Raw genomic sequence first — 13,740 nt, forward strand, 5'->3', positions numbered from 1 at the left:
TCAGGCAACATCAAGATTATTGTAGAGGAGATAGTAAATGACATAAAAACATGGCAACAAAGTCACATTACATTAAGTGAAAATGCAGATTACAGAATAAGTTTTTCTGTGAAAAAAATTCCCACAGATAGAAAAAAAGACAATAGTATACAGGAAATTATTAATAGCAGTGATCTCTGGGTGGTGAAATTCCAGAGAACTTTCACCTATTTTCTTCATCTGTCTCTAAGTTTTCTACAAATAACATTGTTGGGTTTTTAATTATAAATCATTTTACAAGAAAAGTTATTTTTAATTATCACATAGCTATAGGAATGTGATGAATAGAGGTATGGTTGAAAATGTTATCTTCTATAGAAATCTCTATATTGGTCCAAGTTCTCCAAAATTCTACTTGTTCACATCTTACAGTTAATATCTACTCAATAACACATTTTAAAAAATTCCTTTTCTCCAGTGTACTTCTGACAAGTAGTTCTGGTCACATTTTCTCTTCAGTAAGTTCTCCACTAAATCTCCACCTTCTAAGACCTTGTTCTCCCTCAGACACTTCTCTCCCTTAACTCAAAGAGCAGCTCAAACCTGTGATGTGGGTCACCTTTGTGAAAGAAAAAGCTTCCAGACATGCTGAAATGCTGGCAGCCACAGAAAACCAAATTGCCCTTGCCCTATAGTAAATTTCCCTCCTGAGTCAATTACATAGCTCTCTAGAATACTAACACATGTCATGTGTTTGATATCATACGGAAATCTACATTAAAATTTACACATTAGGCAGACGGTCTTTAGAAGCTGAAATCAGCAAGGAATTGGATTTCCCCTCAAAGCCTCAGAAGGAATACAGCCCTGCCATTTTGATTAGACTTCTGACCTCCAGAACTGTAAGAGAATAATTCTGTGTTTTTCAAGCCACTACAAAGCAGCTATCTAGAATACTGGTTTGCAAGGATTATCAACACCTGACGTGTAACATCAGCACAGTGAATTACAGAGAGAGCAACCACATGTCGGAGTCAGCCTGGTCGGTTCTGGCTCACACCTGTTTCTCATGGAACTAGGGCTCAGAGTGGCTGGTCAATTATACAGTCACCTTGATTATAACCCTCCTCACCTGGAATGCACGCTTGCCTACAAAGGTCAAAGGCAGACAGATAATTCATTTAGCTCCAAGAACAACTTAATCCTTAGCATCCTGACTCCAGATACAAGAGAATTCACGGCACAGTAAATAGTTATTTTAGCATTGTGTGAAAATGATGAAAACCAGCGTCATCATTAAATATTAGTTGTACTTAATTGTGCTGTTTACAGAGAAATGTTATAAATGACAGGAGACCATAAGTATCTAGTTCATTTCTTTCATTTCTAAATACTGAATTTCAGCGCCAGTCATTAAAAGATCCAGCTTTGGCCAGAGCACTCAACAACAATCACCCTTCCAGAACACTGTCATCAATACAATTTACAACTAACAAGAACTATGTGATCCTCCCCCACCATCCTAAAAGTCTTATTAATGATATCATTCAAAAACCTGTTCTTGCCCCTGTAAAGGTAATATACACCCTTTCTCTAGTCATGCCTTGCATGCAGTCATGAACTTTTGGTAAATGATCAATTTTTCACTTGCACATTCACCAGTGCCTTCCGCTAGCATGACAAATCCTCACTTGAAAACATTTCCCTTGAAAACTGAAAAAGAGAAGTAATTTTGTCTCTTTTTTATTCTGTATGTGCCCAGGAAGCCTACTTGAGAACTGTGTATTTCTTAAAATTCTAAGAAATACTCAAAATTCTAAGATATTCATATTATCCTAGCTGAAATTCATATTTTAGTAACCAAAATGTTTAAATTCTCATTACAGAAAAAGTAGTCTTTATGTATGTTGATGGATGTGCTAAGTAACCACATTGTAGTAATCATTTCACAATATGCAAGTGCATCAAATCATCACATTGTATACCTTACACTTACATAATGTATATCAATGATACCTAAATAAAGACCAAAGGGCAGGCAAAACCTGCTGCCTGTTTTGGCAAAGCATTATAAATGCTTTTTATCTGATAAAATGAACAAAATATTTTAAGTGTGGTGTTAGTGGTAACTATAATCTTCCTAAAGAAAGGTAAAAACACTTCTAAAATAGCATGAGTCTTTCTTTGCCTTGTTGATGGTTCCTACCAATGAAATACCAACTAGTCTTGGTTTAAAAAAAAAAAAAATCATTGTTTTCTGATATGGATGTAAATTTCAACTGAAAATTTAATATAATTTACTATTTAAAAACACTCACTGTGTTCCTTTGCTGGTTGGCAAACCAGCCGCCACACGGAGGGCAAGGAGAGAGGACAGGCAGCCGCTCCAGACTGGGAAGAGGCGGGTTCATTAACGCAGGAAACTCACAGACCCGCGCGGAGGCCGAACGGGAGGACCCCGCACCGCTCGCCAGAATCTTACAAGTTATTGTATAGAGTCCTTATCTGAGTTCAGTTCATGTATTTGGGCCAGACGGTCTCGGCAACACCTTACTTTCTCCACGCTGCTTTTGGCCAACTATGGGAATGGTGGGCGGTCGGGGGAGCGGGGAGGAGCCAATGATTGCCCCGTTCGAGGTCAGGGGTCAACTGGCAGTCTCCTCCTCCACAGGACCTCCTCAAACATTCATCTGAAAATCCAACTTACCTCTGAGTTGTGATCTTCTATCTGTTCACATCTCAAAGAACTAAACTGACTTCAGATACACAATGCAGCCTAAACTGAACATCATGCACAAATGTTTGAAATATTAATTTTATTAGGAAAGCATTTCATAGTAGTATCAGATCATATAATCAGTCACTTCATTTTAAATACAATTAAAATACGAACTTTTCATTCATTTGACACATATCTGGGCACCTACCAGTACCAGGCATTGGGGACACAGGTCAAGCAGGAGGATCCCTGATCTTATGGTGCTTACATTCTAGCAGGAAGGCAATATTTTTTTTTAAAATGCTTATATTTCTTATAAACATGTAAGTCAGAGGAAGAAAATGGTGTTCTATAAGAACACATAACAGGTGTCTAACCCAGCCCAGGGAAACCACAGAGATAAAAAGTGTTTCAGTAGAAGGGAGAAGAGTTCAGGCAGAGAGAACCTCATAGACTCTAAGAGGGGAAGGACTTTTTAGGTTCAAGGAATTGGAAGAAGTCTAGAATGGGAGGAGTACCCAATGTGAAAAGAGGAGTCAAGGAGATGAGACTTCAGAAGTGATGATCAAGACCCATGGAGGGCATTAGGGGTTTGGCACTTCTAAGTGGAACCAGCGAAAGACGTAAGTAAGGAAGCAACATGACAGATGTGCACCTTAGAATGGCCATTCTAACTGCAGAGTGATGCAGAGACTGGACTAGGGAAGACTGGATGCAGGGAGATGCCTTTTAAGCTCTGCAGTAAAGGACAAAACTAGTGGAGGAATTCAAGAGATGGTCAGGAGGCAAAATCAACTGAACATGAGGATCGAATTCTGAGGTTCCCTAAACCTCTTTGACATAGAGGTCTGGAGCTCAGGGGAGAGCTGTGTTGAGAACTGTCAACACAGGAATCATCCCCATATGGATGGTCACTAAAGCCATAAGGCTAAAATGGCCAGAGAGCACACATGAAGCCATGAAAAACACATACATTTAAGAATGAGGAGGAAAAATATTCAGCCACAAAAAGAATAAAAGCTTGCCATTTGCAACAGCAAGAGTGGACCCCAATGTCACTATGCTAAGTGAAATAGGTCAGAGAAAGAGGAACACCATATCTAAATGACATATGTAATCTAAACAACAAAACAAGCTTATACAGAACTGATTAGTGTTTGTGAGAAGGGAGGGGGTGGGGGTGGACAAAATGACTGAAGAGGGTCAAAAGGTAGCATAGGTCCAGCTATAAAATAAGTCAGTCCAGGGATGTAATGTACAGCATGGGGACTACAGTTGATAATGCTGTATTACATATTTGAAATTTGCTAAGCAAGTAAATCTTAAAAGTCCTCATCACAAGAAAAAAAAAGAGAAAAAATTTCCTAACTGTGCATGATGATGGATGATGATTAGACTTATGTTGGTGATCATTTTGTAGTGTACACAAATATCCCATCATTATGTTGTACACCTGAAATTAATATAATGTTACATTCAATTATCTCAGTTTAAAAAAAGAAAAAGGAAATGTGCCAGGGGCAGGGAGAAGACAGAATGGGGAGCTATTATTTAATAACAGAGCTTCAATCTGGGATGATGAAAAGTGCTGGAGATGGATGGTGGTGATGATTACCAGCAACTGTGATGTGCTTAACATCACAGAACTGCACACTTAAAAATGGTTACAATGGTAAACTTTATGTGAGGTGTGTTTTGCCATAATTAAAAGGAAAAAAGAGACACTTTTGTGCTATTTGTATCTTTCAGAGTAAGAATGTATTCACACATTGCTAATGAAAAATCAAGACAAATGGTGAAGGGAAGGAGGAATGAGCACAGGCAGCGGGGCCTGCAGAGGAAACTGAAGGAGGACCAGCAAGGAGGCTGGTAGGTTACAGCACGGAAGCCCGGAGCAGCACTGCTGGAAGGAAGTGTCTGACTGATGTGAATGCCCCAGGGAACTGAATCAGGTAAGGCTGGAAAAAGACCCACTGCTTTCGGGAACATGGAGGTCAGTGGTGACCCTGGAGAGGGCTGCTGACAGTAGAAACCAGAGGCGAGAATGGGTAGAAAAACAGAACCCAGGGTGCAGACAGCCAGAAGGAGGGGAGGAGGATGCCATGGAGAGGAGGAGGATGGTGGCTGGAGGGGAAAGTAACAGATGCTTTTTTTTTTTTTTAAAGTACATTAAAATATCACCATGCATAATTGGCAAAGCAATCACGTCAGTGGAAATACAATTTTATGTTTAAAATATCTCAATAATACCTGGAATTTAAAGATTACAGAACTTCTGATACTTCTTATGGCTTAGAAAGGATAACTCTAAATTATTTCCTTCCTTCTAAGCATGGAAGAGTTGAGCCATAGAAAGCCTTTTCTAAGAGAATTTACAAGGAATTGCACTTCATCAGATAAATATCTTCACTGATTTTTTTTTTTAAAGGTAGAAAAGAACAGTGCACTGTGTTAAAGCACTTTTACTATTAATAGACATGGTGAAAAAGTCTACAATTTTAAGGCTACAAATGTATTAATTTTCAGTACACGTCCAGTAGAAGATGCTTTATATTCCAATCACATCCTCAAGATGCCGAAGTTAGTCTTCTGGATGGGTGCATTGAGGGCAGCACTAAGACTGAGGCCCAGGACCAGCCTGGTGTCCACTGGATCGATAATCCCATCATCCCACAGCCTGAAAAAAGACCAAAAAGTGAGTGACTATGAATCCTGCACCAAACACCCAGTTATACTCACAATGCCTAAAAGTGCTAAGGAGGTCTTTCTGCAGGTAATATATGGATCCCCTGATGAGCTTCTGTGTATTATAATCTCACAATAGAAACCATGATCAAGAACAGGAGAGAGGAAGAAAAGAAAAATGACTTGTCTCAGTCCCTACAGAATGTCAAATTGAACTTGAGGCTTTAGGAGCAGCTTACTACAAGGAACCTCAAAATAAACCCTGGTTTTAAAATAATTTATTTCATGAAAAGCTTTCCCATCCCTCCTCTGTCCACACAAACATTCAAACCAAAATGATATATTACTGCTATTATTATGGAGATCCATATAAACCAAGCTAAGAGTCTCTAACCAAAGTCCCCACTGAAAAAGGTATAGTCCCCCAAACTCCTAAGAAACTATGAAAATTATTCAATAGACCTCAGTCCATTTTATTAATAAAATAAGCATCTTCATATGTAGTTCTTTATTTTTTGCTACAATAGGAAAAGCAAGTAACGGTTTTAAACTGATTTCAGAAAAAATTTACAAGTAGATATCCTAGTTTGCTATTCATGGACAACCTCACATTTATACAGAAAAATAAATAAGAAACAATATTTTTAAAGGTCATTAGTGGGTGTCAGGTTTGCTTTTTGTAAACAAACTGCCTTCAGTATCTAGACATAGCATCAATTATTAAACCATACTTACATTGACAGACCATGAATCAAATCTTTGCTCATAAAACATTCATAACAAGTACCCTAAAGTATCAACAGGCAATCAAAAAATTATTTTTGTAACCTGTTTGTATAATTGATTATACACTCCCTCTGAAGCCTGCATGCCTGTGTGCTCAGTCATGTCCAACTGTTAGCAACAACATGGACTGTAACCCCCCGCCAGGCTCCGCTGTCCATGGAATTTTCCAGGTAAGAATACTGGAACGGGTTGCCACTTCCTTCTCCAGGGGATCTTCCCGAACCAGGGATTGAACCTGCGTCTCCTGCATCGGCAGGCAGATTCTTTACCACTACACCACCCGGGAAGCCCTTCTGGAACCTACAGCAGAGTAACATAGCAAGCACAATGATATCAAGGTTGCTCCAGCTAAGAGGTCCTTAATCAAATGTCTGGATAAGTTTGGTTATAAAAACAACTGAGAAGAAGAAAACTGGCATGCTGTGCATGTAACATGTACGGACTAAGAAAAACACAGGAGGTTACAGTACAGATGATGACACACCGAGCCACATTAAAGCCTAAACAGACCAGGAAATTTATTATTAAACAGATTTATCAAACTGAAGGAAGGTGCCATAAGCTGGCTTAAAAATCCTTTCATCTTTGAAACAAAGTTGGTATATCCATGCCACCAATTGTGTTAACAGAGTAAACATCTACAAATTAACAGAAAAACCTTAGTCTTTCAATATGAAATCCCAGAGATAAGTCTAACTGGGTCATTTGCTCTCCTGCCTTGAATATACTCCATTAAAAATAATAATAATATAAGTATGAAAATAATAAGGGATTCAGTCTAGCTAGGGATGAAAAATTAATGGCTCACACAAAATATGCTATTTTTCAAAGTTTAATATTCCAATTGTCCTTGTGAATTTCAAAGTCTTATGTACAAGCAAAGTTACAGGTGAGCTTATAATGTATACTTTCTCTTTAACTTTTTATATGATTTTCTATTCCCTCTTAGCTTCTACTGGCTACTACGTAAGCCTGTTTCAGTGAGGGCAAAAAAGAACATACAATTTCTCAGACCAAAGACTATATAAAATATTCTGTTCTTAATTAAGTGAATCAATGACCAGCCACAACAAAATACACTTGGATATTTGCTTTCAGAAATACATATTAACAAGAAGAGAAACAGGTTTTTCCAAAATCCCAAATGGTATTAATTTAAAATTGTGAATGCTCTGGGAGATAAGTATTTTCAGTCATTGCAGCCCCCCAACACCAGGAGCAGAGTCTGCCACAAAAGATGCTTTCAAGGGACTGACATGGATTCTAACTTTTGATTTTCCTTTCTCCCTTCTCTCTGATTTCTCCAGTAAATGACACAAATCACAGCATAATCTAATTTTAAAAGACACAAATAGTTATTTTCTTTTTTCCATCTGCCCAAAGGATAAAAGGAAGACATGAAGCTTAAATTATTCTTCAGAATGCAGAACATTAAAGCTGTGGAAAAGGAGGTCGGAAAGCACACACATGTCTCCAATGGGGACAGCTGGGATAATTTATTACCTCATTTAAGTGGTGTAAGAAACAAACAGAATAAGAACTACAATGGTATGTGAGGTAATTGCTTAGTGTTGACACGTGGACCCTTGCTATGAATAATCACCTTCTGAATACACCAGGCTCACTTGTTAAGTGTCACTAAGTGTTTGACCATTTTCATGTTTAAATGGGGTAAGAGCAAAATAATCAGAGAGGGGGTTGACAGGGATTCATGTGTCTGAGCAAAAATTATTGCAGAACTAATTCCTGAAAGTGACACAGCCAGGATGATAACTCAACTTCCCAGCCCAGTGTGGTCCACCTCTGGCCCCAGTGTGGTCCAGGCCTTGGACCACTCAACTAGGAGTGGGCTAAGGGAAGAGGCGGGGAGAGTGGCAGGATCAGACCAACAGGGATGGATCCAAAGTCCAGCCTGGAAGAAGAGCCAGCATTTCAGCAGCAGGCATTTCCATCACAGAAACAGCAGTACGAAATTGTGTCCAAAAGTTATTTTTTGGTTCCCACGAGGGCTAGATGATGCCAACTGCTCAGATCTCATAAAGCTATTGCTCTGACTGTCAAGATGTGCCCATCAAAGAGTTGGTTATTCTCTGACTCCCACCTTGCACTGGAATAGTAAGGGTTTCCTTCCTCTTCAAACCTCTTAATGATGGGCTCTTTTAAAGCTGCTTCATCAGCACTGGAGAACTGAAAGAAAAGTGACCATGAGTAAGTCCTCCTGCAGGGGAACGACGGATCCACTCAAGAGAAACTCAAGGGAAAAGGGGGCAACAGATTTCATGAATGACAGTGTTAGAACCAACATCTGAACAGTGAGGTGTAGATTACGTGTGATGCTTTAACATATATGATCTCACCTGAGACGTGAGTATCTAATAAATTAGTGCAGTTACATCTCTCTCATCAGAGCCAATATCCTGAAGTTGCTTAACATAAAGTCAACACCAAGGTTATCACATATTTCAGCAGGGTAGAGCAACTGGATGTGAATTATACAACATAACAAAAGGGCTATATTACATTTAACAGCTTTTGTTTAAGGAGGTGGAGAAGTTGGGGATTTTCATTCAAAACAGCCAAAATTTTAAAGATTTTAAAGTTTAAAGGGATAAGACAATAAACCACATTTTAAATAATCTCTGCAATTTTCTAGATAGCTGAGATTTTTCTATAATTAACATTTAAGGGCTTGCCCATCCATATTGCCAGAAACAAGTGATAATTAATTCAGACTGCAAACTCTTTATGCAACTTAACTTTGAAATCCTGAAAAGTATTTTCAACTTAAAGATTTTTTTTTTCAAATAAATCCAAGCTTTTCTTATGTACTTTCATTGGTTATTGTCATTTATAACTCAAGAATTTAATGGGAAAACCACTAAAATCCTACACTTTCCTTTAACACATAAAAATAGATGAATTCATATATCTGTATACCAAATTAATCAAATGACTATTTAATAAGGTATCACTCTGCTGGGCTAGCATTTAAGACATGTCTTCAAAACATCAGGTAGAATTTCATAGACCCCACTCCTCCATGCCCCTCTGCACACACAAAAGTGAGGCTTTCCTTTGCTTGGATATTAGTCAGCACTAAAGTGAACCTGAAACCTCAATTCCGCAGAATTCCTGTCACTTGGGATGAGAGGCGTGGATGAGATGCATTCAGGGAGGCAGGAACCACCCTCTGGCTTTAGACTATCCTCACTCCACACACCAGGCGGTTGACCAGATGATCAATCTCTTAATGACAGAACTGAGAGCCCAGAAAGGCAGGGCCTCCTCTGTGCTGTGCCTCACTATGATGAAACAGGGCATCCAAGCAACTTCAGGAGCATTCACCAATCACGAAGTAGTTGTAAGTTATAATAAACTATAATGCACAACTTCAGATGAATCTCTAACAGACACAAACAAAAGACTCCATCTAAAAGCAGTCATTTGCTGATCTGCCTTTCGTCAAGCTTCCAGGGTCCTTTCCAGCCTCTTCATTGATACTTTCACAATGTAATAATGGTATTCAATTCTCATTATAGGACGGGGCCTCCCACTCAAGGTATCCTAAACAACAATCTACAAGTAAAATAGGAAACAAAATTCTGCAGCTTTAGATCATAAACCCAAAGACATAAGTCAGGTTTATTTAAATCTCTTTCACTGCAAATAACCAAGAATCAAACACCTTTATGCCTCAGGCACTCACAGGCAAGAGTTCTGAAGTGTTTTCTTAGAGATTCTAAAAAATGTATAAATTACTACAAGAAGTTACTTCAAATGAAATGGCTTTAAAAGGAGAGATGGAGAATGTGGAGGTCTAAGTTGCTAAAACAACTTCCAGGCCAGCATCTTCTAGGTAAAGCCAGGCCCTGCATGTTGGAACCGTGTCCATGAACTTGGAGGGGTTCTGGGTGCCTGCTCCCCGGCTCCTGCCTGGGGAAACTCAAACAGTAATTTACCTGTTTCCCTTCCCGTGCTCTCTGGTCCTTTGCTACTGTCGCCAACACGTTAGCTGCCTGCTCTCCTCCCATCACTGAGATGCGAGCATTTGGCCACAAGTAGAGAAATCTTGGGCTATGCAGGGAGAAATGAAAGAATGATCAAATGAATTCACTCTACAACACAGAGATTTGCAGAGGCTCATGTTTACCTTTTAAATTAGTGGTTCTTCATTCTGGGTGCATGCTATAATTATCTGAAGATTAACAAAAACAAAAACAATGCCTAGAACCTACGGCAAGCTCATCTCCAGCAGTGGGGCTTCAGCATGGTAGAATTTTTCAGTTCTCCAGGTGATTCTAATGTCTGTTTCGATGTATTATATTTTTCCATTTTATTTTATTATTCCAATTTATTGCCCAAATTTACTGGGCAAAAATGTATTCAAAAGATCTTCTTCTTATGTGTGGTTATATGCCATTTTCATTCCTAAAGTTGGTGATACATCACCTTCTCCCTTTATTTTTTAGTTTTAACAGGGGACTCTCAAGTTTGTAACCCTTTTAAACAGCAACTTTGGGCTTTCCTGATTCTTCTATCTTTATAATGTTTGTGCTTTATTATGTCCTGTCTCTATTTTTCTTGTTTTAATATCCTGCTCTTCTTTGAACTTCTTGGGCTAGCTGCTTGGCTCAGTAGTTTTCAGCCTTACCTCTTTTCCAGTATGTATATGTAAAGTCTACACACCTTCTTCAAAACAAGACTTTAGCTGCATCACACAAGTTATGATATGATATATAGTATTTTCATTATCAGCCATCTGAAAATATGTCCTAAATCCCACTTTGGATTTCTTCCAAGTGGTACCTTTAGCATTAAATTTCATTTCACCCCTCCAGAGGATGCAAATTATGGCCTAATTGATTGGGATTTGTGAATGTCATTTTATGTTTCAAATAAACTTGAAATAAACTAACCATTCATAATTATACCTGAAGTATGATTCATTCTTTCAGAGAAAGTCATGACAACCACCTACCTATACGCTCTGCCACACATCCCGTAGTTTCCAGCCCCGTAAGATCCCCCAATGATGACAGTTATCTTCGGCACGTTGGCACAAGCTACGGCGGTCACCATCTTGGCACCATCCTTGGCAATTCCTTCAGCTTCATAGTCTCGACCAACCATAAATCCTACGAGGAGAGAACAGAATGAGAGCCTCAGGGTGATGAGATTAATGTGCACAGTCATTTTCACCAAGGTACTGCAAAGACATCTTGTCAAACTATATATATTTTACCAGAGGTCTCTCACCCTAATAAAATATTTATATGTGAAATACACCCCTTCCCAAATTTATTTTTAAGGCTAAAATAAAATTTTCTCTAATCATTTAAAAAATTGCTTAAATGTTTCATCTGGATACACACAGAAATCTTCAGACAAGATAACAATGCCACATATCTTCAAGAAATTAATCTCAAAACTACAGCTTGGTGAGGAAAGAACAGGATGAGGCAAGTTAAGGAAAAAGTACTGGGGCAAGTCCAACCGTGAAACTGCGGGTTTCAGGGCTCACTGACCTGGTTCACAACATAGATTATTCCTTCTGAAATGCTGCTTTAAAACTTTGAGGAAATAAAATTAATGCTTCAGAGAGATGCTCAGAGTCCCTGTCAGTGACTCAATAGCAAGATAAAAGAATTCTCATTATCATTACAGGATCCTTCTACTTCTCCAAGCTCCCAGCTCTGTTGAAACTGATCTGCAGCCTCCCTGGGCCTTCCAGGCCTTGGGTCCTTTTCCTCTTCACCTTACAGACACCAAGTCAGGCTTCATCTGTCTCGCTCCCCATATGCAGATTCACATGCCTACTTGATAGTTGCTGTTCTTGCTCTGCACATCTCCTGCATTGGGTAATTCAATTCAACCACTTTTTCTAGATCACCTGTACTTGCTGTGGCTACAACAATACTGATAGAACAACCCTTGCCCTCACCAGGAGCCATCTGCTTCCTCTGGGTACCCACCCCAACCCTCTGAATTGGGCCCTCAGAACAGCTCAGAAACTCCTTTATGCATTTTGGCTTGACTCCCTGTAACATTTCCACAATCAGTTCAGCTCAGTTCAGTCGCTCAGTCGTGTCCAACTCTTTGGGACCCCGTGAATCGCAGCACGCCAGGCCTCCCTGTCCATCACCAACTCCTGGAGTCCCCTCAAACCCATGTCCATTGAGTCAGTGATGCCATCCAGCCATCTCATCCTCTGTTGTCCCCTTCTCCTCCTGCCCCCAATCCCTCCCAGCATCAGGGTCTTTTCCAATGAGTCAACTCTTCGCATGAGGTGGCCAAAGTACTGGAGTTTCAGCTTCAGCATCAGTCCTTCCAATGAACACCCAGGACTGATCTCCTTTAGGATGGACTGGTTGGATCTCCTTGCAGTCCAAGGGACTCTCAAGAGTCTTCTCCAACACCACAGTCCAAAAGCATCAATTTTTTGGCGCTCAGCTTTCTTCATAGTCCAACTCTCACATCCATACATGACCACTGGAAAAACCACAGCCTTGAACAGATGGACCTTTGTTGGCAAAGTAATGTCTCTGCTTTTTAATATGCTATCTAGGTTGGTCATAACTTTCCTTCCAAGGAGTAAGCGTCTTTTAATTTCATGGTTGCAATCACCATCTGCAGTGACTTTGGAGCCCTCCAAAATAAAGTCTGACACTGTTTCCACTGTTTCCCCATCTATTTCCCATGAGGTGATGGGACCAGATGCCATGATCTTAGTTTTCTGAATGTTAAGCTGTAAGCCAACTTTTTCATTCTCCTCTTTCATCAAGAGGCTTCTTAGTTCCTCTTCACTTTCAGCCATAAGGGTGTTGTCATCTGCATATCTGAGGTTATTGATATTTCTCCCGGTAATCTTGATTCCAGTCTGTGCTTCATCCAGCCCAGCGTTTCTCATGATGTACTCTGCATAGAAGTTAAATAAGCAGGGTGACAACATACAGCCTTGATGCACTCCTTTTCCTATTTGGAACCAGTCTGTTGTTCCATGTCCAGTTCTAACTGTTGCTTCCTGACCTGCATACAGGTTTCTCAAGAGGCAGGTCAGGTGGTCTGGTATTCCCATCTCTTTCAGAATTTTCCACAGTTTATTGTGATCCACACAGTCAAAGGCTTTGGCATAGTCAATAAAGCAGAAATAGATGTTTTTCTGGAACTCTCTTGCTTTCTTGATGATCCAGTGGATATTGGCAATTTGATCTCTGGTTCCTCTGCCTTTTCTAAAACCAGCTTGAACATCTGGAAGTTCACAGTTCACGTATTGCTGAAGCCTGGCTTGGAGAATTTTGAGCGTGTGAGAATTTTACTAGCGTGTGAGATGAGTGCAATTTTGCGGTAGTGTGACCATTCTTTGGGATTGCCTTTCTTAGGGATTGGAATGAAAACTGACCTTTTCCAGTCCTGTGGCCACTGCTGAGTTTTCTATCTCAAATATCGACTCTTTAAAAGTTCTCAGCCCCTACCCACCACTCCACCGCCCCTCTTGTCCCTGTGAATGATTTTACCTTGAAAAAGAAGACAAGCCATTTCACCTGGCTTTCTGCAACCCTTCTTTCTCTCAC

General features: G+C 39.7%; 1 protein-coding gene across 3 annotated transcripts in view; it reads right to left on the reverse strand.

Annotated features, from left to right (window-relative positions):
- Positions 1-2,780: 2,780 nt before the first annotated feature.
- Positions 2,781-13,740, reverse strand: part of MCCC2 (methylcrotonyl-CoA carboxylase subunit 2) — an 82,485-nt gene continuing 71,525 nt past the window's right edge. For all 3 annotated transcript variants that reach the window (XM_061129588.1, XM_061129587.1, XM_061129589.1), the window contains 4 exons: positions 11,148-11,304; positions 10,129-10,243; positions 8,271-8,356; positions 2,781-5,375 (listed from right to left, as the gene is read on the reverse strand). In XM_061129588.1, coding sequence (XP_060985571.1) covers positions 5,258-5,375; positions 8,271-8,356; positions 10,129-10,243; positions 11,148-11,304 — 476 coding nt within the window. In that variant the 3' untranslated portion in view covers positions 2,781-5,257. The remainder of the gene's footprint in view (positions 5,376-8,270; positions 8,357-10,128; positions 10,244-11,147; positions 11,305-13,740) is intronic.

The sequence above is a fragment of the Dama dama genome, chromosome 25 (genome assembly GCF_033118175.1).
Source record: "Dama dama isolate Ldn47 chromosome 25, ASM3311817v1, whole genome shotgun sequence".
NCBI lineage: Eukaryota > Metazoa > Chordata > Mammalia > Artiodactyla > Cervidae > Dama > Dama dama.